The sequence below is a fragment of the Apteryx rowi genome, unplaced genomic scaffold (assembly GCF_003343035.1).
Source record: "Apteryx rowi isolate R43461 unplaced genomic scaffold, aptRow1 scaffold_198, whole genome shotgun sequence".
Taxonomy (NCBI): domain Eukaryota; kingdom Metazoa; phylum Chordata; class Aves; order Apterygiformes; family Apterygidae; genus Apteryx; species Apteryx rowi.
Window position 1 is genome coordinate 255,036 of NW_020448285.1, and position 25,717 is coordinate 280,752.

The window sequence follows — 25,717 nt, forward strand, 5'->3', positions numbered from 1 at the left end:
TTCATGAAACTAAGAAGAAAAAGAAATATGTATTCATATATTAGCAGTACTTTATGAAAAATATTTAAATCATGTTTTCAGAGTATACTTTAATATTAAACGCACTGTTCTTACTAAAATGGCAAGTTACTTACTGAAATGGCCTGGTTATCTGTAAGTATCAGTCTTCATTAAGAAACTGTCATCCTTAAAAAGCTAATAGTGTGAAATTTATTTGTAAGGCAACAAATAGTAAAAGTATCACTGGACTTAACTTTCATGGCTGTCTCATCTACATGCAGAACTCATACACATGCTCACCTCCTGTTTTGTTCCCAGTACTTACTGTCTCACTATTATAATTGTATGAACAGTGTATGTGACATATTTCAGAATACTTTTAAATATTCCACAGTAATTTTATTCAATCCAACTTGTACTTTATTTTCCATTTCAAAATACTGCACTAGATAAGTATAAAAGTCAGCAAACAAAACCACAAGCGAAAACTAAAAGAAATTATGATCTATCCTGATTGCATTTTGGAACAGTTTTGTGAAAGATCATAAACAAGGTTAGCAAGCCTCAGAGATACTATATCAGAATTTCTGGCTTTAACATGTTTCTGCAGTGGAGTATTACACATTCTAAAGCCAGTATTTTATAGCTCTTTGGGCTGCAGTATTCACAATGAGACAATCCAGCTACCTTTTCAAATCGCTTCTTGGCAGCACACAGAAAATCCATTCATTTCCCCAGAGCACCAGGGACCCTTCTCTGTTTTGCACCCCAGGGTTATACCAAAACACTGGTGTCTTCACTTCCACTGCCTCTGCTTCTGCCTCTGCCTGTCTGTCTGTCTCACTCTCTCTCTCTCTCCTTTCTTACTCTTTCTTCCTCAGTTTCTTTCCCTTCCGTCCAAAATTTTGTATTCATATCTAATACAAGAGTCACAATCACAGTCCAATTTGATAAAGAATCATGGTACCGTGGCTGATGTTTCCTCTTCCTGAACAAGTGGAAAGCACCCTGGGTATTCCCACTTCTCTTTTTACTGCCAGAGTCCGGGCAGAACTTCTTTCTGGGTTTTTATGGTGCAAAAAGGGAGGGAATCCCCAGGTTCAGATTTGATTTTTGCATCTGCTGTAAGTGTGCACTTACACCAGTAGCCACGTCCATGCAGGTACACTCCTGGGTAAATCTGCAGTTTTGTTTGTTCATTTTTTAATTATACAGACAGTACAATCTGCATCCTTACTAAAATATAGAAAAATCACAGACACAATGTAACCAACTGTGTAAGTACTTTTTCATTGTTTAGATTATAAATAAACTTTATTTATTTATAAACAAATGCAAAATATTTATAAACAAAAAATGCGCACAAGAAGACTGTAAGAGCAACACAAAGCGAGAGTTCCTGTATCCAGATTTATCTAATTTATAAATTAACCTCTAGTTTTGTTTTGGATTAAACACAAAGATGTCTAAAATGTAAATATTTGTAAAGCAGTGATGATGTACTTTTTATTTATGGTATATTCCAGCCCACTGAATTACACTGGATAGGCTCACACTTCAGAATATTTGCACATTTTTCTGTCAATTTGGAATGTGATACAAATGCACTTTTAATTTATTTTCATTCCTACTTATGCTGTAATACCATTCAAAATTAAACAGTAAATCATATGTACAATATTCTTTCTCTCACAGAGAAAGCACTGAACACTCAGATCATTTTCCTTTAGGAGTAGGACCTAGTACTATGTAAAGGTGAGGGGCTGGTCTTCATCTCATTTGTATAGCCTGTTTCTAATGACTCTAGTGCACTCTAATGAGGATAATGGACAAACTACATTTCTATCCAACAAGGACATTCTTACCTAAGATGTTTAAATACTCTATTCTCTCTTTGACCTATTAAATGCAGTGTCCTTCCAAAATGATCCCTCTTAGATATTTTGTACGATGGTTGTGTTTGTAGTATTACAAACATTTTCACTTTGCTTCTGGATACTTGACATTTTGAAGTGAAATTTTTGTAAGTGTTAATACTCTGTCTGTTTGCAAAACCAGTGGGCACAGAGGATCAATGATATGATACTTATCCTCATGCCACATGCACAGTAGCAAAAACAAAGTCAAGCTGATAGTCAAGTTGCGAGTTTCTGCCTTCTTGTATTTTAACATGAAGGTTTTCTTAGATGGAAATGCGATTATATTCCTACCATTTCTCTCTTCCTGTGTATGTATAGAAAAATAAAACTTCTGTTATGCTTTTCTTTTTGTAAGTATATCCATATTACAGATGTATCTTTTTAGGACATAATAATTCAGTATCTTCCAAAGCCAAAAAAAGATGATGAAATGAAAAGTAGCAGCTTAATGGAAAATTGGTATAATGATTTTTAGTGAAATGCTTCTCAATAAGGCATTAATTAATCTATGTGATTTTGTATATGCTGTATAGTTTTGGCCTCTCTCTCCTTTCCTTTTTCTGTTGTCCTCCAAATCATCATCATCATTGCCAGAACATGTTATCAGTTGAGGATTAGGGTAGGGAGGTTGATCTGATAAGTAATGAAAGTGTGGAAGTACCATCAGGGTGAGGTTAGCAAAGATAAATGGAGTAAAACATTTCTTCATACCTGCCAAAAAAAACCTAAGCATGCTCGTAACTGCTCGATTCTAGCCAATATAAGCTAAATTGTTGTTTTACCTGTACACAGTAAATGTTTTAGCAGTTTTAAGAGCAACTTCATAAAATACTGATCACTATCAGGATATGGACTTTGCTTTTCTTCTTAGGCTATTTTCATTTGTTTCTTCTGCACCCTTTTAATGGAATATGTAGGTCTCTTGAAAGGTAAGGTTGAAAATTGCAAGTGTGGCCTGCATTATATAACAAATTATTTGAAATGCAGCACTTTTATTTTCTTTTTACTAGTAAAAAAACAGTATATTTCATTTAACCAAATTCATTCTTCATTCACATTCAAGGAGTCAATAAAATTAAGAAGTTTAACAGACTAACTTCATGGCACATTATAAGCTATTTTCTTTGAAGAACAAATAAATTTTTATGTAACTTTACAACCCACTTTTTAATGCTTGCAGTTACGTCTAAATTGCTTCTGAGCCAAGGGCACAAGTCTTATCATTGAAAAATCATGCACGATGAAAAAAAAAAAGAAACCACGAAAACCCCCTCCCTCCACTGAAGATACTATCTGTTTAAACCATTACTATACCATGTGTTCATGTCAACTGCATCATATTGATTTGCCTCTACAATGCGATGTGGGTTTTCTAAAGGGTTACAGGGCTGTGCACATGCTTTTTTTAAACTCTGCATGCATGGCTGATTTTGTCTGAATAAATAATACATTCATTAATTTTTTTTTTAATTTTTTTTTTTTGGTGCATATGTGTGTGTGTCTCCAGTGATGCAGAGGACCATAAACCTCTAAAAAAAGGAAGCCGGACACCTTCAGACAGAACTGTGAAAAAAGAAGACAGTGATGATAGTTTAGTTGACTATGGAGAAGGTGTAAATGGTCAGTTCAATGAGGATGGCTCCTTTATTGGACAATACAGTGGTAAAAAAGAGAAAGAACCTGCAGAAGGAAATGAAAGTTCTGAGGCTCCTTCTCCTGTAAATGCCATGAATTCATTTGTGTAATCAAAGAACTTGATCCCCTTGTCGCAGTATCTTCAGTTATATTTAAAGCACTTGTACATCCTCCTTCTAATATGAACATGCAGGTAGCAAAACTCCTCACCACAAGATGTTTATATTATGGGAATATGCAGGCCATTATAATTATACAGTATAATGACACATTAAGCGATATGTTAGTATGACTCAAAATAAGAAATTCAAATTTGGTTCCAAACTTGAGTATTCTCGCTTTTTTTTTTAAAAAAAAAGGAGCTGACACAAAAAATAACATTGACTGATAATATTATTTCCTGTTGAAAATACAGTATAATGCATGAAAAAATGCTACACAATTCACAGATAATCTTGTGTACACTATAAAAACATGGTTTGATAATTTGTTATGCGGTCCTCAGCTGAATCCCTGGATATGAATTCCGTTTTCATTGTCAGAGTGTTATAGTAGTATTATATAGAACTTCAATGTCTTTGTGGACATTGTTGTGAAATTGGTGACTTAATGTCTAGCTATCATATGTCTTTTTGTAAGACAGTTAGGAACAGTATGTACAGTATATAATTGCTAAATGATTTAAGTATGACACTTGCATTTGCTGATGCTTAATGAGACCCTATTATCTGCTCTTTGCTCCTATTACTTTATAGCCTTTTTAATCTATCAAGTGTTACAGCAGTACAGTGTTCTATTTTTACATCAAAATACATTGGATTGATTTTAGGGCATGAAAGATACGCATTGCAATGCATTTTGGAATTTGTACAGTCACTGAAGGAAAAACTTTAAAATGAGAGAAAATATTCCAGAAAACACAGGGCAAAATACATTCAGTGCCTTTTTACAATATGCATTCCATAATGCACTGTACTACTAAATCAGTTGGTGCAGTAAACTGTGATTAGCGGACTACTATCATTGCCAAATAAAGTAACAATGTGTAAAAAAAAAAAAAAGTGTTATGAAACTGTTGTGCTAAAAAATGGAAGGTTTTCAATGTTTTAAATTACGCAAAAAACAGTATGATATTTTCCCCTTGAAAATAAAATATTCGCTTTATAGACAGAGCACAACAAGTTTTCATGGCCTTAGAAGATTTGTTAAAAAAAAGAAAAGTCAGAATTAAATTATTTACTAACACAGCAAAATTATAAACTCTTGCAAAATAATTTGTTAAAAAACAAACCAACCAGCCATACCAGCAAGAGTGCATTTCCCTCTGTATCATGGCCAGATGAACGTGGCAGCTTTGGAATTATCCACACCCAGAAACAGTGTGAGAGTTACCACTGGGAACCACAGAATTCAAGGAATCTGACAAGTGCTAACATGGTTTAGTGGTAAAAGATTACCATTATCAGTTACAAAATTATTTTCTCACAAATTATATCGATCAAATGTTTACCTCCAAATATAAATTTTTTATAACAACCTATGGTTGAAGGAATGCTCAGTTTCATTTGCCAATAAATTGGTTTTTCATAACTTGCATCAAGTTTAATTTTAAGTAAGCTTTTTATATGTAGATATTTTGTTGAATTTGTAAATACACATAAAGTGTAGATGCTATATGCTTCTAGATGTTACAAATAAAACAAGAAATCTTATGTTGTACTGTGTAAGAAGTACTATAGCCAATGGTGTGCATGGTATTTTAAAGCATCTACTTAAATATATATTTTTTTTGCTGTGAAAATGAAATAGTGAACTGTTCTACTTATTTACTGCAGATTCCTAATTAAACCATTCAGAGCTTTTGCCAGTGCATTACATTAGACTGTAGTACACCTTGCAGCTTTCATGTATATATTGTAGGTAAAGCACAACTGAAGTAATCACACATCTAAGTTAGCTGTAAGAAGCTTCTTTCGCACCTCTGAGCCTTCCATTGATCAGTTTTCTTAATGGGAGCCAAAATAAGAAATGAGTAATGCAAACAGTGATTACAAAGCACAAAGGGAGTGTTTCTTAATAAGATTTGCCAACGGTTTTGGTAAAAGAGAAGTATAATTTTACTCTTATTTAATTATAGATGCTGAATTATCTGTGCATGTGTGGGTAAACATACAGGCTCACTTCTGTAATAGTGCAACAGATTTTGTATTAAAAATAAATGTGGTTTTAAAATTTCACTGTTTGTTCTGTTTGGATTAGTAGTAAAAATCTCATCTGATTCACCAGATATTTAAAAATTAAAAGTGGAAAAAGCATGAAACAACTCTGTCAGAAGTTATTCCCATGATATTGCAGTTTATGTTCTGTAACCAAATTATTTGCAGAATGTTGCATATCTTTACTTATTACCATTTGAAAAATGTGAATGTCTCCGACCATTTCCCATTGAAATTAGGTGCTATTTACATTTTCTTCCATGAATACTTTAGTCAAAATAGCAAGGGAGGGGGCAAGGAGGGGAGGAGGGAAGACATGTTCCATACCTGCAAGAGTGAGTAAGAACAAATAAGAGTATATATTCCAAAATAAGAACCCTCAGATAGGATCCTGAATCAGGAAATTGCCTGACATACAAAATTCTGAGAATTCATTTTTAAATAGTATGTTTAACAGTACATAAAGTGAGGAAAACATCTTTTACAGTACAGAAAATCCAGCGCAATGCTCTTTTCATATCTTGTCTATTCTGTGTTCGAATGGAAGCAGATGGGGCAGGAGGGCAGATACTCTGAAGAGAAGACTGAAGGAGAGGTATGGATTCCAAGAGATAGAAATACTTCAGGAAGTACATCAAAAAAACTGATGTTTGGCTATGATACGTGAAAGAAGGATTTTATCTGAAGCCATGCTGTCGGCTCTCCAAGCTGCCTATGTGATTGAAACCCCCTGGCTATTCCAACTTCTATCATCTGCTTAGTCACAGTTCTGGCGCCTTCAAATACTGGGCTGCCTAGTTTTCTGTACAGGTATCTGTTGATTTTTCCAGCAATATGCACTGATTGGGATATATGAAATACTTTGTTTCTATTTTGATAATTCCTGGAAAGAGGGATCTGAATTCCCAGTTTTGTTGGAATAAAAGGTTTTGTATGATAATCATTTTTGGAGATGTACCTTATATAGGTTCTTTTGTGACTGTTTCCCAAAGTGTATTAATGCATAAAGTACCTGGATTTTCCTTTTAGTGATTTACTTTTGCTTTTGGTTTTATTCTTACTGAAGTGGTTGTTAAAATCCAGAGGGAATTAAAGAGAATATCCCAAGAATAGTTCCTTTCTTGTAATCTTCTCACATTGTTCCTTGGAAAATATGGTTTCCATGTGCTTCTCATATCAGAAGCAAAGTGGCAAAAGATTTGTGAACTAAATTCTCTTCACTTGCAATCTGACCTGTATTTAAGACAAGGCCTAGAGAAGAAATATGAAGGAATATGGTCTACAGCTTGAAAGCATTTTTTTTCTCTGAAGAAAGAATTAGAGAAGGAAACAAGCAGGAAGAAGATGAAATTTCAAGTATTTCTGAAAAGTAATTGTCCTTTGTTGTGTGTTGCTGTCTCCTCTCTCTCTCTCCGTCTTCCCCTCTCTTCTACCACCTTAGGAAGGAACATTTCAGAGAGTTGGCAGAAGCAATGACTGGTATCATAGGAAGACAGAAATAACTGAATGTGCTACTGTAGGGATTTACCTCTGCATGATGCTCCCCAGGATGCATAAGTACAACTGGCTCTTGCTTTTAATTTCTGAGGGGAGTAATTCCACAAGGTGGAAACTTTAGATCAAACTATCAAGATAAATACATGTCGACAGGACTTTGACAGACGATAGATGTGATACACCATGATTGTAAGCAAGCAAGCAAATTTTGACTCTTGTGATCTCACAACTTTTGATAACAAAAAATTACACAGAGTTGTTTGCTGTACGGAAATGTAGGTGAGTCGATAAAGCTTTCAAAACATGCATAATTAATAGCTAAAAAATGGAACCTTCACGTGGGGGTGGGAGAAGTTTGCCCAACTGTGAATTTGGCAGCACTGGCTTTGCCCTCTGGGGAAAACCAGCAAGACAAAACTGAAGCCAGCTTGCAAGTAATGGAGTTGCATATGTTACAAATTGAAGAAGGACAGAGGGCAGTAGATAATTCCTGTCAGCAGGACCTGGCCAGCCTTTCATCCTGTTCTGTCATACCCTGAGGTGCTCAGGTAAAATAAAGAAGTTTAAAAGACAGTGTTTCCCTGTCAGCTGTAGCAAATAGGACATCAAGTCATAATATAAGCTGCTAGTCTAAATTGGGTTTAATTGTGCCTGGGTTCTATTACATTTTGGATACAAATGAAAAGGAGGAAAAATATCCAGTCCCCAGTCTTTCCAAAGAGGAAATGAAAATGAAACTGTTGGGACAGGGAAAATGAAAGAACGAAAGGATGGTATTTGAGGTTTCCTTTAAATGTTTGAGAAGCGGCAATTTAGTTAGCTGGCCTGAAGGCAAAAAGGAAGAAAGTTGCCAAAGGCTACTTTTCTCATATCAAAAATGAGTTCTGTGAGCATTAAAGGTGTCAAAACCTTATTTTCTGTTGACTTCTATCAGCTAATTCACCCTCCCAAGCAGTAACCTCCCTCCCGTCCGTGCAGGAGACCTCAGGAGCTCTTGCTAGTCTGGAGGCCCATGACTAGCTGCCTGCCCAATCCCCTGCACATAGACCCCACTAGCTGTTGCTGACAAACATCATATAATAGATTAATGCTTCCTCAGCTTTCCTTCCAGGGAATAGTATTTTTTTTTTTTCATCTATCCAGTTACTGTTTCAAGAGCCTTAAAAAACCTTACTAATCTTTGAGACTTCTATCAAATTTGGTTGAAAATGGCCAATAGGTTCATAGGTTTGACATGAGCGAAGCACTCAGACAAGTGGACAGATGCAAGGCAGTTGCTTTAGTTTCCTCACTTTTGGAAGCCAAAGTAAAACCATACCTGGAAACACAGTGCTTTCCTTAAGTATAGGGCAAGCCAAATAAAGGGACCTTTTTCCCTTAGCTGATTCGACTAGTATTGTTCTAAGAAGAGCGAGGAAAGTGGGAATTTTCCAAGCTCATTAGATAATTGCAGGAAGATACAAGGGAGCCATGCAGATTATTTGGTAAATGAGAGAATCTGCTTGATGAGGACTTCAAACTTGGAATACTGAAATCAGTGTTTTTTGAAGAGCTTCTTGAGGAAAATTAGGAAAAAAGAGGACAATTAATTGAAACAATTTCTGGCCTAGTCAGAGGACAGACTGAATAAAGAGCAAAGCTGACACAGACTAGAATATTTTGGTGTTTCATAAGGAGAGGAAAGTGTCCTTTGTTCTGTCATCTGACAGTCTGGAGAAACAAACACCACATAAGGAAGCACTAGAAAGAGGGGTTAGTTACACCTCCTATAAATGAATACTATAGCTTTAATTTTGCAAGTGTCCAGAAACCATAGTTTTAGGTATAATTATATATCTTGAACTTTTAGTGAACCAGTCATCTAGCAAGAACTTTTATTCAGCTGAAAGATTGTTTTTTCTTCCTGGCTATTTTACAACAGGTGCTTGGGTCAAAATTTTTGCTTCGATAAGACTCTGCTGTTCTATTAAAACTATGTAGTGACCATAAGTTTTTTTCAGAATGGAAGTTGATACATGCTTTTCTAAAACAAATCAATTTTTTTGATGCAAACAGGAAGCTCAGTCTTCAATCATTAGAATTTAGAAGTAACAGTTGGGCACTAGGGGGAAGACACAGTTGTTCGTTACCAGAAGAATATGGAAAACAGCTATCCAAAACAGTGCATCAGAGTTCATATCACATGTGACCCTGAACCTCAGTCATAAGCAAGCGACACTCCCATTGAAATGAGTGCCGACTTAAAAAAATAGTATAGGGTTGAGCTCTTCATTGTGCAGGACCGCACTGTGCCTAGAAAAGCGTCCATCAGAATGAGGATGCATGAGTTGCTTTTGTATGTGTGAGAGGCAGTGGGGACATGAGAGTAAACATAAAAAAGTACAAGAATTTGAGCCTTTTGATGCTGACTATCTGTACTATTTCCACAATCAGGTTTGGTGCTGTGTAAGCAATAACATGAATGATCTTGTTCTCATTTGCCTATTTGCTGCTGTTATTAGAAATTACAGGGACACTTTGGGCAGAATTGCTATTTGCAAAGTAAGTTGGTAAGAAGTGTGGGATCGTGAGCAGTACAGGGAGGGCTTGCCCTGAACTCAGTACAGCACCAAACCCTGTCCTGCGATACCGAAGGCAAGCAGAAATGGCACTTTTTGAAGGTAGCGGCAGCTCTCTGGATTACCTAACAGGACATTGGAGATCAAAGCTGGAGAACTGCCAAAGAAATGAATCAGGAGTCAGCTGAATACTTTGCTATTTTGTCAATTCCCAGATTAGTGTATGTATGAACCAGTGCTCAGCAGCTATAAAATAATAAAGGTAATAAAAAGGTGTTGGTTTGGTTTGTTTGTAGCCAATTAGCTCAGATCTTGTTCAGTTAAAGGCCCCAAGCACTCAGACTGTGTTTAGAAAAGGTCGATGTATCACTCTCAGCTGAATTTGCCAAAGTAAAAGTGACACACACAAGCTTGTGACAAGTGCAGGTTTCCAGCTTGCCTTCGTTAGCAGTTCCTCTCACTGAACTTGGTCTGGTACTTGGTCTCGTGAAGACTTTGCCAGGATTGTGCTTTATCTGTGTAAAAGAAGAAAGGATTAAGGTCTCAAAGCAAGAAGATTGGAATAGCTTGGCGCGTTTAAGATGTGTTTGGGTCACTGCTGGTACCACCGCAGTGGAAGTGAAGATGAGTGCTGTGCTTGCTCTACTCTGTGAGCCTGAGACTTTTATAAGTCACTCCTTTTAAAGTGCCTCCAAGAGTTACTGCTATAACCCCTTCGAGTAGCACAGCACTTACCCATCACCTTTCAGGCAACAAAGAGCACGTTTTTGGTATCACAACATGAGGAGTCCCATGTGTCTGAAAGGAGACGAAGAAACAACGCGTTGATTTGGCCTGAGCCGTTCGCGTTGTCAGACAGCGTTACCTTCAGAGCGGCTCTGCCGGCAGTAGCAGTCCAAGGCCATCAGGACCTTTCATCGGAGGAGCAAAGAGGCTTTGCCCTTTGGGATTAACATCACGTTGTCTGCGCGACACTGGCAGAGGTGAAGGGGAAGAGATTCACGGGACCTTCCCCAGCTTTGTAGCAGAAGACTTGTCACATGGATGGAATAAAACAAGAGAGCCTAAGACAGTAAGAAAATAAAAGTTGACAAAACGTTATGTAAAGGTCTAAACCAAACAAGATAGGAAAATCGTCTTGTATCAATATCACACAAAATACATAGGCGTAAGAAGATTGAGCTTAGAGATGGGAATAGACACATGGTTAATGTTTAATAATGAAAAAGATTTAGCAAATCAATTCTTTTAAATTATTTCTTCTGCTGGGGATGAGAGCAGAGTAGCTGAAAACTGGAATCCAGGGCAGATGTTTCAGCTGGAGCAAGCAGCCCCAGCCCCGCCAAAGCCAGCGAAACTGTGTTAATTTACACCAGCTGAGACTCCTGCTTGTGGCATTTTTATGCTGGTCTTTGGGCAGAGGTTTGCATAATGAATATTTTTTTACTGAATGACTGTCTAATAAAGTGTCAGGGTTTTTCCACTAATGGAGCATCCTCCAGCGGAAACATAACAGGGACATAACTGCCACGGCTAATTTACATGCTAGAAACAGCCAAATCACAGATCAGCAATCTTTGTTTTCTGAATTATGTATTTCAGAATGCAACTTAATAACATTGTAATACAAATGTTAAAAAAGCAGAACACTTCAATTGTGTGGGTAATTTTGGGTGAGATTATTACTGGTCAGCTGGTTACTAAAGATCTGTAAAAATAAAAATAAAATAAAAGAACCAGTGCAGAAGCATAGTCCATGTTTTCCAGACACTCATTCTCAAAGTGTAAATTTTAATCTTACGCACAAAAGCTTGGGGAGAAACATTGTAGCATCCTTCTTAACTGTAGATAAAATTCTCTATTTTTAATGGCTGGAATTTGATCTTGTTTGTAAAAGATGACAGAAGGAATAAGATTACTTTGCCTCGTCACCAGTCTAAAAGTTGTCTGCAGATCTGGTTCTGTTTTTGATTGCCTGTCAGGCTTTTTTTTTTTTTTTTGATACATCTAGTAGGATAGGTCTCAAGAGTGATTTATTCATCACAGGAGATGAGGTTTTCAGCAAGATGTTCAGAGAAAAATTGCTATATAGCATAAGAAGATGTCTGTCAAATACCAAATCTATTTATGACAATCAATACAGCCTGGTCCCACATTTAGCATCAGTCTTTTCCTGTAATTCATTTTTTAATTTCAAGTAAACTTTCCATGTGAGACCTAAACATATAAAATACACAGATACTGAATCTGAAATTTGTAATTACTTCCACTGAGAAAATAAAGGCTAATGTATGAAATACATGGATTGCTATAATTCAAAGCTAATGGAAAGATGGTAAACTTTTCAGGGTTGATTTCTACCAAAGGCAATGTAAAGTGAAGCCTATAGGAACGGAAATGATGACTTTACTAAAAATTTTGTCATAAATTATGTCTCAGTCCAACAGCAAGAGTTATATTTCCTCTAATTCTATGCTCAACGCTGAGAAGTCAGGTCTTCCCTACAGGTGTCCATGTATTTCAATCCTCAAATCCCACAGCTGGGAAAACATTCCCAAGAGCAATAGTTATTGAAGAGACATGAAAGAAAGGTTAACGCTTAAAGTACGTTTCCACATATTTCCACGTACGCTTTTCCACCTCTTCAAAACCTCTCGCTCCGTAGGTTGGCCAGCCACTGGAAGCAGCTTCTGCAAACAGTGCTGCTGCAGCCACTCCACTTCACTATTTTGATAAATATTTTGTTACGTGTTTCAAGAAACTGGTATCTTTATAAAGAACTGACTAAGTTAGAATTATTTCTTCAAGCAGACAAGGAAATGGAGAATAAACCCAGGCTCCTAGCACCTTTTACTCAGGCCGGCAAATACAAATAAATGTGTTGCATTGTTAGACACCAAGTCAAGGGCACTCTGAAAGCAAGTGCCGATGAATCACACTGGGAACACCCATTTTTCCCTGCACGAGGCGGAGGGAGTTTGCATCAACCCGTGCATAAATATTTATCAGGACGATTACGAGAGTCCAGTCCAGCCAGGGAAATGCAGATCAGGGCTGTGCAAACAGCCCGCGGAGCAGCCCTCACTTGCAGTCACACAGGTGCTCGCGCCTCCAGCCCGGTGATGCCACCGCCGCAGCCCATGGCACCCTGCGCAGACGCCTCCGCGGAGCGCCCCGCGCCCGCACGTGGGCTCAGGTGCTTGCATGCATGCGCACATCCATACGCGCGCCCAGGAGACCTCTGGCTGCTTGCGCCTGAGGTTTAATACATGAGACTTAACCACTCTGTTTTTAAAATGGTGGAAAGCCAGGTGTGTTTTAGCAGATAAACGCTCTGCAAACTTGATTTTAAGGAACACCTAGTTGCTGGGAACGCTATATCTTTTCCTCCGCTGGCCTCATCTTTCATGCTTTTCTTCTTAAAAAGCATGCTCCTCCACCTCGCTGCAGGTGCTGTGTTGCTCTTCATGGCACAGGGGTCTCCGCCAAAGCAGGGCTCCTGCCTTCGCTGCAGGGGACTGGCAGCTCCAGCGACTCCTGTTGCATTTCGGCTTGCGTGGAGTGGAAGAGATGAGTGAAGGGGAAGTAAAGAGAGCTTAAATCCCTCTGTGCTGTGTTTAGTCACAGTGTGTGTACCATGTAAAACTTTCCTGGACTCTTCATGGCAACCGCTTACATATTCAGGTATTTAGTGCTTAGGGTTTTATGCAGTCGTGTTCCTTTTCAGCTACTGAAACCCTCTTTCCACTGGCAGCCAGGTTCCTGTGCGTGGCAAGAGGTGGCTTGCTGTTCGTGTTTCTGGGGTCTGCCAGGCATTATGTTGCCATTTTCTTGTAGTTTTTCATTTTCAGATTTTAATCTTTACTAACTGCAGATTTGCAAAATGAATCATTCTCCACCTTAGCACAAGAAAAGAAAGTGCTGCATTTATTTCCAAGGAATGAGTTGATGCAGTACCTCTGTCAGCCTGGGAGAAGCCTACCTGCTCAAAGGAAGAGGCAACTACTGGTGTCTGGTTCAGATGTGCTCTGGTCCTTCTGGCTGGGGGGATGCTGGTGCTGGTGGTCGAGCTTTTGCCTTGGCGAGCCTTCAGGTCCTCTGGTCCAGGACAGAAAGGAATTAGATTGCCAGAGCAGGACTTAAGCAGAATTATACCTAAATCCACTGCCTAAATCCACACTAAATCACTCTTTGCCAGAGCTGATTACAAGTGGACTGGACTGAAGACCAAGAGCAGGTGACAGACACCGGTAGCCTCATTGCTTTAGTCCAGGTGGGGCATGGTCTGGTGGGAAGGGCTGTGTTTCTTCTTAAGTGTTGTTTATGCATTTCCATAGTGGTTACTTTTGACCCCTTGAATAAGCACTGACTTTTTTTAAAAGTCAAGTCACTGGAGAGTTGTGCTGACTTTCTTGTTAATTCATACTGTTGTGCATAATAAATGCTTGCTATGTCAGCTAATGATGGGACAGATAATCAAATTCAGTACTGAAAATGAATCCTCTGAATATTTTGTGCCACCACCCATAAGTAATTGTTATTGACCTTGTGATAAACAGATGCTGATTTACATGTTACTTTGTTATGCTGTTCAATAGCAGACTTATTAAAAAAAGCCAAAGAGAATAGTTTTGCATAATTCTGATAGACACTTTAGACATCTATGAAGGACCTTTAAATAACACATCATCAGGGAGTTTTGTAATTTATAAACAAGTGAACCTTACAGTACACCTTCAACTGCAAAAAGCCCTTCAGAAAGGAATATACCATTATGTTATATGAAATGAGAATGATGTGGGATTATTTTGTCCTGGCTACATAAAACAGTCATAGCCCTAAATCCTGACAAAGCTTGTGTCATACAGGAATTCCAAATAGGAGCACACTGCTGAGGCACAGCAGGTGGCCACAGTCGTACGCTGTGCAGCCCATGTTGCTGCACAGAAGTGATCTTTAAATCTATTAGTGCTCCTAGTGAACAACACACAACAAACTGAAAATGCATTAGTGCAACTCTTCTAAACCTCAAATGTTTTTATATCGGATGGCTGGATAAATATGTTCATTGAGAAGTTATTGTCCAGACTGAATAACCCCAGGCATCCTAGTTCAATTATGTTATGGGTCTATGCATCATCTTTGCAGGAAGTGTTGTCAACGTCATTAAAATTTCCAGTATCGATTTTTCACCTTCCAAGATCCTAATAAGAGGCACACATGCTGAGGCTTGAAATGATATCCCAAATCATATTTGAGGAGTTGTCTTCTTGAATAAACCAGCAGATAACCTTAAAATATAAATTGATTAAAGTAAATGTTAAATAGCCTAACTGCATGTGATGGAGTGATAGTAACATGATATCGCAATTACCTGTTGCACCCCTACCTTTTCAACAGGCACGCTCAAACAGCATCTAGAGTATATATATTTCTGCTAAAATACACATATACGTATTTTCAGTCATAATTTCTCAGAAAGCTGGAACAAGGGCTGAGGACTCTCCTCAGTTCCTAAGCCATAATGTAATTTTGAAACCTGTTAGTCTTCCTAATGCTGCATTTGAGCAAACAGCTGAAGTTGTCCAATTCCTGTTGATTTCATATGAATTCACTGAGAATTTCCTCACTGTCTGGATGGAGGTGCTGCCTCTGGGCTGGTCTCTGCGGGTTTGTGGCTGCTGATGGGAGGCTCCCGAGGCCGAGCCACCGCAGGACCACATGGCCTCATCAAAAACCCACTGGGGCTCCTGGCCTGAGGGCCACCACCTGCTGCCCGGCCCTCTCTTACCTGAGAGTGTAAGTAACACGGTGCTGACTTTCCCTGTTTATTGAGCTCACTGCCTCAACTGTTACAAGTATAGCAACCGTCTTACCCTTCAAAAGGGGGTGGGAGGAAAGGGGGACAAACCCCCTCAAATAATAATGACTTTAAGCAAAATAGCCCAAAGCCACCCAATCATATTTTCTGGCCCCATCCAGAAAATAGTTTGCTTAGAAAAACCTGTGTGTTTTTCTTATTCCAAGGTGAGTAATGGCCACACTTACCAGAAAGCAAGACAGCAAATCCTGCAGGGAGAATATCCTACTTTCCTCTGAAATACTGGAAACTCTCCACAGCCAATGACAGGACCCGGGATGACGTGAACTGTTTTCGTGTGGCCGGTGTGTTGTGCTCAGCTTTTGTCTGTTTGCGATCAGCAATGAGTTTTACCACAGGTTAGATTGTCACAGACTGCTTTTTTTCTCTTCTCTGACTCATAGGGCATAATCTGTTTCTTAAGGAATTTAATTGCATATCCTCTTTACTTGCTTGGGAGACAATAAATTAGCGCTATTACATATGTTTATTTAAAGTATACTTTTCAAAGAGATCATGAACATCTGTGCAATTACAGTGAAAATGAGTATCCCAAGAAGGCCAAAATATTTTGATTTAAGAAGACATGAATTAACAGTGGCAATAAGCAGGAAAAAGCACACAGGTCAGAGGACACAAATGTATTGTATGCATACCAGGTATATGGTATATATGATGTAGGAATACTAGATATAAGGTATGTATGTTTGATGTAGGCATTATACTCCCTGGTACATTCAAGTGCTAGTGCCTTAACAGCACTTAGGTGGGTGCCAAAGAGGAGGGCACAGGAGGAATCAGGACGGTGGTTAATTAGGTGAGCAACAGAACAGAGAAAATGGGTAGAGAGATCCTAGTGATCAAGACAAGACTTTTTCTATCACAGATAAAGTTACTTATAGAGCTCTGCAATACACAATAATATAGGTATAAGATCTTCACAATGGGTTTATAGGAATAGGCAAGAAGAAATCAATCTGAGAAGACCTTCTTGCCACTAAACACAATGAAAGAAGAATTAACCTTGAGGAAAGAAAAAACAGATGAATGGCTGATTGCCCAAACCTAAAGCAAGACTTCCTGCCCACTGCTGCATGTACACTTGCGTGATGCCTTAAAATGTTTTTGTTGTAGGGAGAAAAAGCAGTTTAGAGCCAAGAATTGCCACTCTTTTATTGAATGGTAGGTAATAAGACATCCAGGGAGAACTGGGTTGATTTAAATACTTTATTCTAAAGGGTATTCAGCAATCATGTTCTGACTAAATGGGTAATCAAATAAGTCACACTCTTCATTTAAAAAAATACCATCATTGTTAATAGGCCTAATATCTGAGACCGCAGCTTTTGTCACTGCAGCCAAATGCTGGGTCACTCAAAAGCACAGTTTCTTTGGGCCTTTGGCCCACATCAGTTCTGAAACCAGTGCTGAGCACCAGAGAAGCTCTTCCTAGAAAATTCTGCATTTATTTTGGAGAGTAAAATTATTATAGGTGGTAGACTATGAACAATTATGTTATCAGTTTCAAAATGAATAACTTCGTTATTAATAATCTTTATTGTAAATTGATCCCAGTTAGACTTTGAAATTTATGTGGCAGTGAAGTTAATGGAAAGAAGATCACATTCTCACCTTGTTTACCCTACGCTTTGCTTTCCTCCTCCCCCAGAGGGTTGGCCAAACACCAGAGGCACCTTGTTTCCCCTGTGGTGCCTGTATCCTTCTAATAGCAAAAGTAGATCTTCAGCTAGTCTGTATCAACCTGCTTCCACTGAGCTGGTAGGACCAGACTGATTTAAAATAGCTGAGTAGTTGAGTCTACACACTTTTTTTTTTTTTTTAATGGGAACTCTGGACCATCAGAATCCAGGTGACTCTGAAAAAAAGATCTCAAAATAATTGCATCTGTCTGGTTTTCATCTTCTTCTGCATCTGTGGTTTTTCTCTTTTCTAATTGTTGCCATTGCTGTTATTTATTTACAACAGCTCGAAGAGGCTTTATGAGATCCCAATGTGTTATTATAAACATAGGGTAGGGCTTATCCCATCTAATGTAAGTTGTGTAAAATAGCTAGGTGTCTTCTTTAAGTTCAACTTTGTCCTCCCACAAGAGTCAGTGATGACAGATAGGGATCTCCAGAAAATAAGTCATTCCCCCTATTTTTGATAAATCTGTTAAGCAGCAGTGAACCATCAGACTCAGGCCCATCCCTTAAATACTTTTGGCAAGAGTAACAAGACACATTACAGACTGGGAGAGGAAATGGAGTGACAGAGGGACTTAAAACTTGCAGCTATCCACTTACCTGAGAGGTTTATTCTAAACTGTCTCCTCAGCAGGAGGAAGCTGCTTTAATTTTTCCTATACTTCAACAAGAACTAAAGGGGTTTTGTTCAAGGGCCCGACATCATACAAAAAATACTCACTGCCAACCAAAAGCAGAAGCTAAGGTACACGACTTGCTTCAGGGATACAGTTCATAGACCCCTGAGCAGGCTGGGCACAGCAGTACAGCTACCGCAGCAGCAGGACAGCTGTGCTCTCCAAGGTTTGTCCAGGTGAACTGCGGAGAAAACCAGTGGGATTCTGGTAAGGGGCTGTATTTGGGGCGGTCAGGGAGATTTCAAGGGCCTGTCTGTGGGACTGTGACATGGTGGTGGAGAAGGGGAGTTGTGGGAGGCTCTCGGTGGTCGTGGGAAAGGCTCTGGTTTTCTTCTTCTGCCCCCATCCTCAGACCTCTTCTCCTCAAGGTCTCTGGGTGTCCCCTGACATTTGTCTCCATCCATTTCCCTGATCTCCAGGATCTTCCCTCACTTCTAGGATCTTTCCTCCAGCCAAGATCTTCACCTTTTCAGGTGTGCTTCTTTTCAGGAACACCTCTTTTTGGCACCACTGCTTCTTTCCGGAAGCCCAAGCCCCTCATTTTCCCAGTTAAATAGTCGATGTGCAGAAGCACAAAGCATGACCAGTCTCCTTCTTGTGGCTGTGTTTCAGGTCTCTTTATTGATAGTAGTATTCAGGATGTGCCACTTTGGTTAGTCCAGGAGTTATCAGAATTTACACGCAGCCCACACTGGCCACAGCTAGCAAGTAGCAGGCCTGAGAGTTCAAAAGTTCAGTCTCAGACATTCACACACATACACACAATTTTCTGCTACCTCCTAGCATCTGCAAGACCCTGTATTGTTGCCTATGGCAGAGTTTCACTGTATTTTCCCTTTCATCCCCTACTCTTTTTTTTACACCTCTGTCCTTCCCCACAACTAACTGCTTTTCTTCACACATTGCCAGATAAGTCCTGCTGAAAAGCCACCAGCTGCTAGTGAAACTTCAGTTCATAAGGTCACAGCAGCAGGATCCTGACTCACAAGGCAAGAATAAAGTACTTCAAAATAACGGTACCTGAGAGATTAGAAACTGAGAATCCTCACGCAAATGTCAGCAGTGTGTAATGAGGTCCCACATTTTGTCAGCTATCACTGTCATTGCATGGTGTATATAATATAATCTTTTAGGGACTGATTAGGACAGAAGCAGGCTTGACCTGAATGAAGTTACAATACCAGTGAGCCATACGAAAGATAACTCCAAGAGGTGCTGAGGAGGGAAAAATATAGGCTCAAATGGTCTTGTGCTGCAGGCGTTGCATTCAAAGGTAACTGAATGGTAGTTCATTGTTGCAATTTCACTGTTTGATCTAAGGGGAATTTAATTTATTAGTTTAGAAATGGGAGCTTCCCTTTATCACCTTTTGGGCGTACAGCCACAATGGTAACTTGGTGAAAGCTGTGAACAGTATGTATTTGTCTTGTGACTGCTGTTAAGCTCTTGACCCTAGAAGATCTGACTTCTGTATTCATTATTAAAGTTCGGGTACTGGTTTAACAAAACTTCATGAAAGCAAATGAAGTTCCTGAAAGCTTAAACAACCCAACACTAGATTTAAAAGTAAGAGGATGATTTAGCAGCTCAGGTTAGCAAACTAGTTTAGAAGCTGTGCTCTAAAAAATCAGTTCAGGGAAACATGAATTTAACACCAAATTCTGGATAGTTTACATTCTGTATAGTAACAGAAATCAATGGGATTTACAGGTTCTAAACACCTACAGAGTCTGTCTATGGGTATCAATGATTTGCAGTCTGGTATCAGAAAACTCAGCGTGTGGGGAAGTTCATCAGTGTAGGAGGATAAATGGGCAACTGCACAAAGCATTTCAAACATAAGAGACACTTGCTTCTAAATCACTGATTCTAAAGGAAGTCAAATCTATGACCTTGGAAAAAGTGAGACAGATATTTTGATCTGTTAAATCCTGGCAAGGGCAATTTGAATTAGTTGTGTCAGAAGTATAGCCCTCCTATTGGAAGAACTCCAGAAAAGAGATTAGCGGTTGTTCAAGCAGGAAGCAATAAAAGCAATTCAGCCTCCTCCAGGGAAAGGTAATACCACAACAACGTGATGGTCCTGGGATAAAGGAACATTAGGCTGGAGACTGGAAACCATGATTACTCCTGTGAAATAAGTTTCACTCTAACAGAAAGGGCATAAATCATGTCATATGCCTGAAAAATAGCCTGACAGTACCTCCAACAAGATAAAATGGCTGCAAGAGCACCTGGGTATAATGAGAATGTTTTAAAGATTATATTGATAGTGATATTCTATCACCTAATATCCTAGGTATTAGGTGTGAATCTGTAGATATCATCAGAAATCCATGGGTTACAGACAACAGATAGGATTTTATAAAACTTCCAGTTGTCCTTACAATTGCGGAGCAAGAAGCAGAATGCCAACTCTGGCTCCCTTAGAGACCAGTTTTGTTGTGTATTGACACCTCTAAGAGCTCAGGTCACACACTCCTCTCCCACACTGGGCCCATAGCTATTCATGATAGGATTTGTGGTGATGTACTTCGACAAATAAGCCGTGGGATCGAAGTAAACATCCTTGTCTCCTTCTGGACTTGCCAATTAAAAAAAGTATTATTTCTAACATTACACACTTTTTAATTACAATTCCTGAAAGAACACAGAACACAAAAAGAAATGTTCAAACTGAGCCAGTGGAATGCAAAGATAAATATAAACTGAGTAAAAATACTGATGGCAATTTGCCAACCTAAAGAGTACTGGAGAAACCAAGGAAGGATGATAATGAATGGAACTGTTTTTCCAGGCACTGAATACAGCTACTGTGATTCAGATTTGGAAGCTGTAGAAAGGTCTTGAAAGAGTATGTGGAAACATTATTCAGACTCCAGTTCTGAGCAGATCCTACATAACCCCAAGGGGCAGAGCCTGGTGCTGTGATAACAAGAATAACTGCTTAACCAAAATGTTTTCTCAGCAATATAAAATGATTTCTAGGAAGATGGACCTGCAGCTGAACCATTTATCACTGTTTATCACCTGGATGGGTCCAGACCATGTGTTATAGCAAAAGGTGGCTCTCACGACTCTAGCTTCAAAGTGTTCTTATTAGCGTATGCATCTTTTACTCCTATAGTCCTTATTACTAAGCCTGGCACTCTTTCCCTCTGTTTTGGAAACATAACAAATCTGCACTCTGCAGTGGTAAAGGACCTCTTAATATCCTTACTTATCCAAAATATTCCCTTTCCAAATTTCATGGGATCCACATTACCAAGTATGGAAATATATGGGAAAAAAACCACCCCAAAGAACTCCAGTTACTGTCAGGATGATAACTTTTCTTCCCCAAGAGACAGAGAGACAGAGAGAGATTTGACAGAACTAGAAATATTTGGACTGAGATAAAATGTAAAGGAAAACTCAAATATGACTGCCAAATTATGGAAGTGTTAGAGGGAGAATAGTAGTGTTTTGAATTGTGCCAAGGATGAGAGATCAGGGGAGAGTCTGGGAAGACGAAAAGATATTCAGTTTTGAGCCCATGAAGTTTGAAATGCTGGTACTCATATCCAAGATAAGGCAGAGAGACTGGCTGAGATGCAAGTCTGAATGGAGGGAGGCAACAAACAGCAAGGTGTCAGGTTAGAAGCTGAAACGAACTCCAAGTAACGAGATAAACTAAGTAGGCACAGGAAGAAAACTGAGCTGAAGTGTAGGAGAAAGGAGGATTAGTCACAAAGGAGAAGGAAATATTAAAGAGGGATTAGAAAAATGAAGGTAGGCTGGGATATCAAGAAAAAAGATGCTAGCCACTGTGCTGAATGCAGAAGAGACATTAAGGCAGATGATGCTAACCATATCTCTTTCTCCAAAAAGGTTGTAAGAACCCTAGGCAGAGGAGTTTCAAAAAGGTGGTGGAATCAAACCAAATGGAAGCAAGGAAAGAGCTGGGAAGAGGAACTCAATACAGCAGTCGTAGATGGCTCATTTGGTAGAACTGTAAAGGTAAGGTGGAAAAGGCGAGAGAAATGGAGAAGGCCAGGAACCGCTCTTTTGTAACAGAGAAATCAGCTACTAAAGCACAGGATAAAATGGTCTTTGTATTTTGATATGTCTATTGCATAAATATAAAATGAAAATGCGTTATGAGTTTATATAATAAAACTGGCACATAAGCATTTAAAAAATGAGATAACCAGTATATTTCAGAATTATTCACTTAATAAGAGTCTGCATTTTGCAAGTATGAAGGCCGTAATGTAATTAAATGGGTGTATAAATCAACTAGATATCATGGTCAAACAGATATAACCTACTGCAGGGAAATGCAATTGAACTTGCCCCATATAATTAACAACCAATCATCAGCTTGTTCAGCCCCTGCAGAGATGGTGTTTTCATTAGCTTGAAATGGATATTGATAGCTTCTTGTATTTTCAACATCCCCTGGAGCACGAAGAACCCTTTCACACATGCATGTATTCAGGACTGGTTGATCAGATGTGGGGAAAGAGTGCCAGGGGCCAGGCAGGGTTATGATTTTTAAAAGCTGAACTACAGAATTCGAGAAGATTATATAAAATGAATTCAGTCTGTGAATCTGATGAAAAATATGTTTTAGCTCAATGAAAGAGCAATGTTTTCTACTGCAACTCATAGAAATACTTTTATGCTAATATTTTTTTTCTTACCATAATGCAAAACAATATTTAAGGAATACAGTCCTGCCCTATCGGCAGTCCTTAAATACTGTTGTGCTGGTTTGAAATCTCAACACAGGTCAAGTGAAAAATGAAGCTAGTATGACCAAGTTCCCATATAAAACTAGAAAATGGATCAGGCTTTTGATTTAATGGCTCGAGGAGCTACTGAAGGTCTGTAGCAAAAGAGATTCTCACAACTGAAGAAGCAGCTCGTTGTTTAATAATTTTAAGCTGCCCATTTAACTGGCTGGTGGCCATGGTTAGAAAGTAAATGAGTGCAGCTTCTGTAGGAGTGAAAAAGTGGCTCCCAGTGCCTGTGTGATTATTGTTTTTGGCATTCATCTAATGAACAGAATCAGGTTATATATCCTAATGTAGCATGTCAATGTTACACAAAATGTGCTCAAATAAGCCTGTAATAGTCCACTTCATAATGATTTTTTTCTGTTGCTACTGCATGCAATATTGCGCATCTTTCTCGTTATCAATGTGGCACAGCAAAAATAATAAAACCAAAAGCTTTTAAAACACTCTCATTCAAAATTCCTTTGAAATGTCCTGTTTTCTTAATTCTTATCGGAATGAGTACAAATTTAGCATTCAAGTCCATAGACAACCTTGTCAATCTCAGTTTACGTGCCTCTCTCTTCAAGTATAAGGATAAAGGGTTTCAGGATGAGAGATTCCTCAGAGATGAAATATATCTTATTTACAGATAGCACTAGATATATGGGCTGGCACAGACCTGCTTTTCTTGAGGATGGGGATGACTGCTCTGAGTAGGCAGAAAAGAGCTAATAATTGCAGTGGAGTCCTGCACTTCTGAATGTTGGAATTAATTAGATGATTAAAGTACATCTGAAAAGATCCAGATATTCATTGTGGCATTTAATTTGCAATTCTTATTCAACTGATTGGATTTCTGGTTCTTGCTGCCTCATGATGGCAGACAGCACAGCCACAGTTGCTATTTGCAGATAATTGAGTAGGTGGAAGACCCACATAGCCATTTTCCCTCACCTTCATTAAGTCTCCTCTTTTTCCCCATGTCTCTTTAAGGCTGGCCTTTCCATGATCACATAAGACCTTGTATTAAATCCGAATGTTTTCAGGGCTTTTTGCTGTGTCCTCGCAGTCCCTACCAGCCTTGACCCAGTATTTAGCCTACAAGACTCAAACAGCTCCCAGTCAGGGAATAAAAAAATGTTTGACAAAATGTTGCCAAGCAGTTGGTGCTGGAAACTTTTCAGGAACCATAGCAGGGCTTGAGCAACATGACACTTCTTGGAGAGCTCTGTTGCTCGGGCTGTGCGCTAATTTTGAAAACTGAATTAGTCAAAATCCTGCTACGTATATTTTCATGCAGCTGGCTAAGACTGGAAATGGGGGTTAGCAGATGGACTTACTTTTCTCTATAGTGGTTTCACGGTGTGTTGTGCACTCCTGTGCAAAGGAGACAACAGGGAATTTTGCTTCTGGGAGCTCTGGAGGCAGGACGAGCATATGGAAGGGATCTAGCACGGAAGTGTGGGCTGCCCTCAGCACAGTTGGACTTGGTGAAAATGGGGTTGGCAGACCAGCCCTTTCTGAAAGCAGAAAGCTTTCTGCTTTTGAACAGAGCTGCTTGGTTTCAGCTTGAACCTTTTTCCAGCACAACCTGCATTTCTCAGACAGTCTGTCTTCTACGAGCAGTAAGATGCCATGGATTTCCCCTGTAGGGTTTTGAGCCCAGCCACCGGTGAATTAAGTGCTTCTGCTGCACAGGCGTGAGACACCATTAGTTTCATCTGAAGAAAACTGCTATAAAGTGAAATATTCAGAGTTTCTCAAAAAGGACAGTAAACAAACCTGGTGTCTTTGAATTTAGTAAGGTAAGATAATGTCCTTCTATCTTAAGGAGGATGTGCTGTGGATATAGTATGGACATGATGAAAGACAGGACCTTTTGCTGAGAATATCTGCTCCCTTTCACCAAAGCTGTGAATTCACTGTGGCCCCATCACCCTGTCTATGTTTAGCTGAGTTATCTGGACCCAAGCGAGCCTGAAGTCAGGGGTATCTCCAAGATGCCTCTGTGCACACTCTCATTGCCCTTGTAGGTAACCTGAAATCAGAGCTGCATCTCCATCCCTGTATTATCCAGACCAGGCAATGGATGCTAACCCTCTAGTCCCCAAAAATCTGCACCTGCAGAGAAATTCCACATTCATTTTGGTAAAAGGATTGATACTTAGAGTTTAAAGCCCAGATTTTAAGAGGCATTGAAGTACCAAGGAGTGCAAATAAACATCTACATATGGCCTAGGCCACATCTAAGAGGAACCAGAAGGCTGGAACAAGAGTGCCTGGATAAGAGCCTTGCGTAGTCAAAAAAATTCACCATTTTGGCCATGGACTTGCACTCCTCTGATTTTAATGTAGCTATAATTTGAATGATTATCAGTTTTATTACTAATCTCTGCTATTCATTGAGAGCAATTCTCTCAGTCACGCATAACCACACAGTTTGTCTAATTGCTCCTCAATGGGCATGTGGCCACAGTTAATTTTGAATTTTAATCCTAACTGTGGCCATTTTTTTCCTTCCTTGAAACAAGCATACTTCCCAAATCCCAGTACTAGTGCTGTAAGAATCCAAGCATCACATGGTATTTAACTGCTGTACAAATGCACATTAATCTGCTGGCTGTTTAAAATGCATCATGACCAACATGTCGAAATGGTTCAAGAAAAATAAAGGCGGTTCATGGTCAGGAGATGGTGCTATTATCTGATAGCGATGTTAACCTGTGTCCTCACCGTGGCGCTGCAATTTCATCAGTGCATCCGACTCTAAAATACACAGAAGAGTGTGAGGAATCATGAAGTGTGTTCTTATGAGATAAAAGGACAGTTTTTATTATTAGGGAAGCGTCTGGATTTGCCTCATGATATGTGCGTGGATAATCCATT

General features: G+C 39.1%; 1 protein-coding gene across 1 annotated transcript in view; it reads left to right on the forward strand.

Annotated features, from left to right (window-relative positions):
* NRCAM (neuronal cell adhesion molecule) overlaps positions 1-3,769 on the forward strand; it is a 66,829-nt gene extending 63,060 nt beyond the window's left edge. The window contains exon 28 of the mRNA XM_026063001.1: positions 3,427-3,769. Within this exon, the coding sequence (XP_025918786.1) occupies positions 3,427-3,664 (238 nt within the window). The 3' untranslated portion in view covers positions 3,665-3,769. The remainder of the gene's footprint in view (positions 1-3,426) is intronic.
* Positions 3,770-25,717: the final 21,948 nt, after the last annotated feature.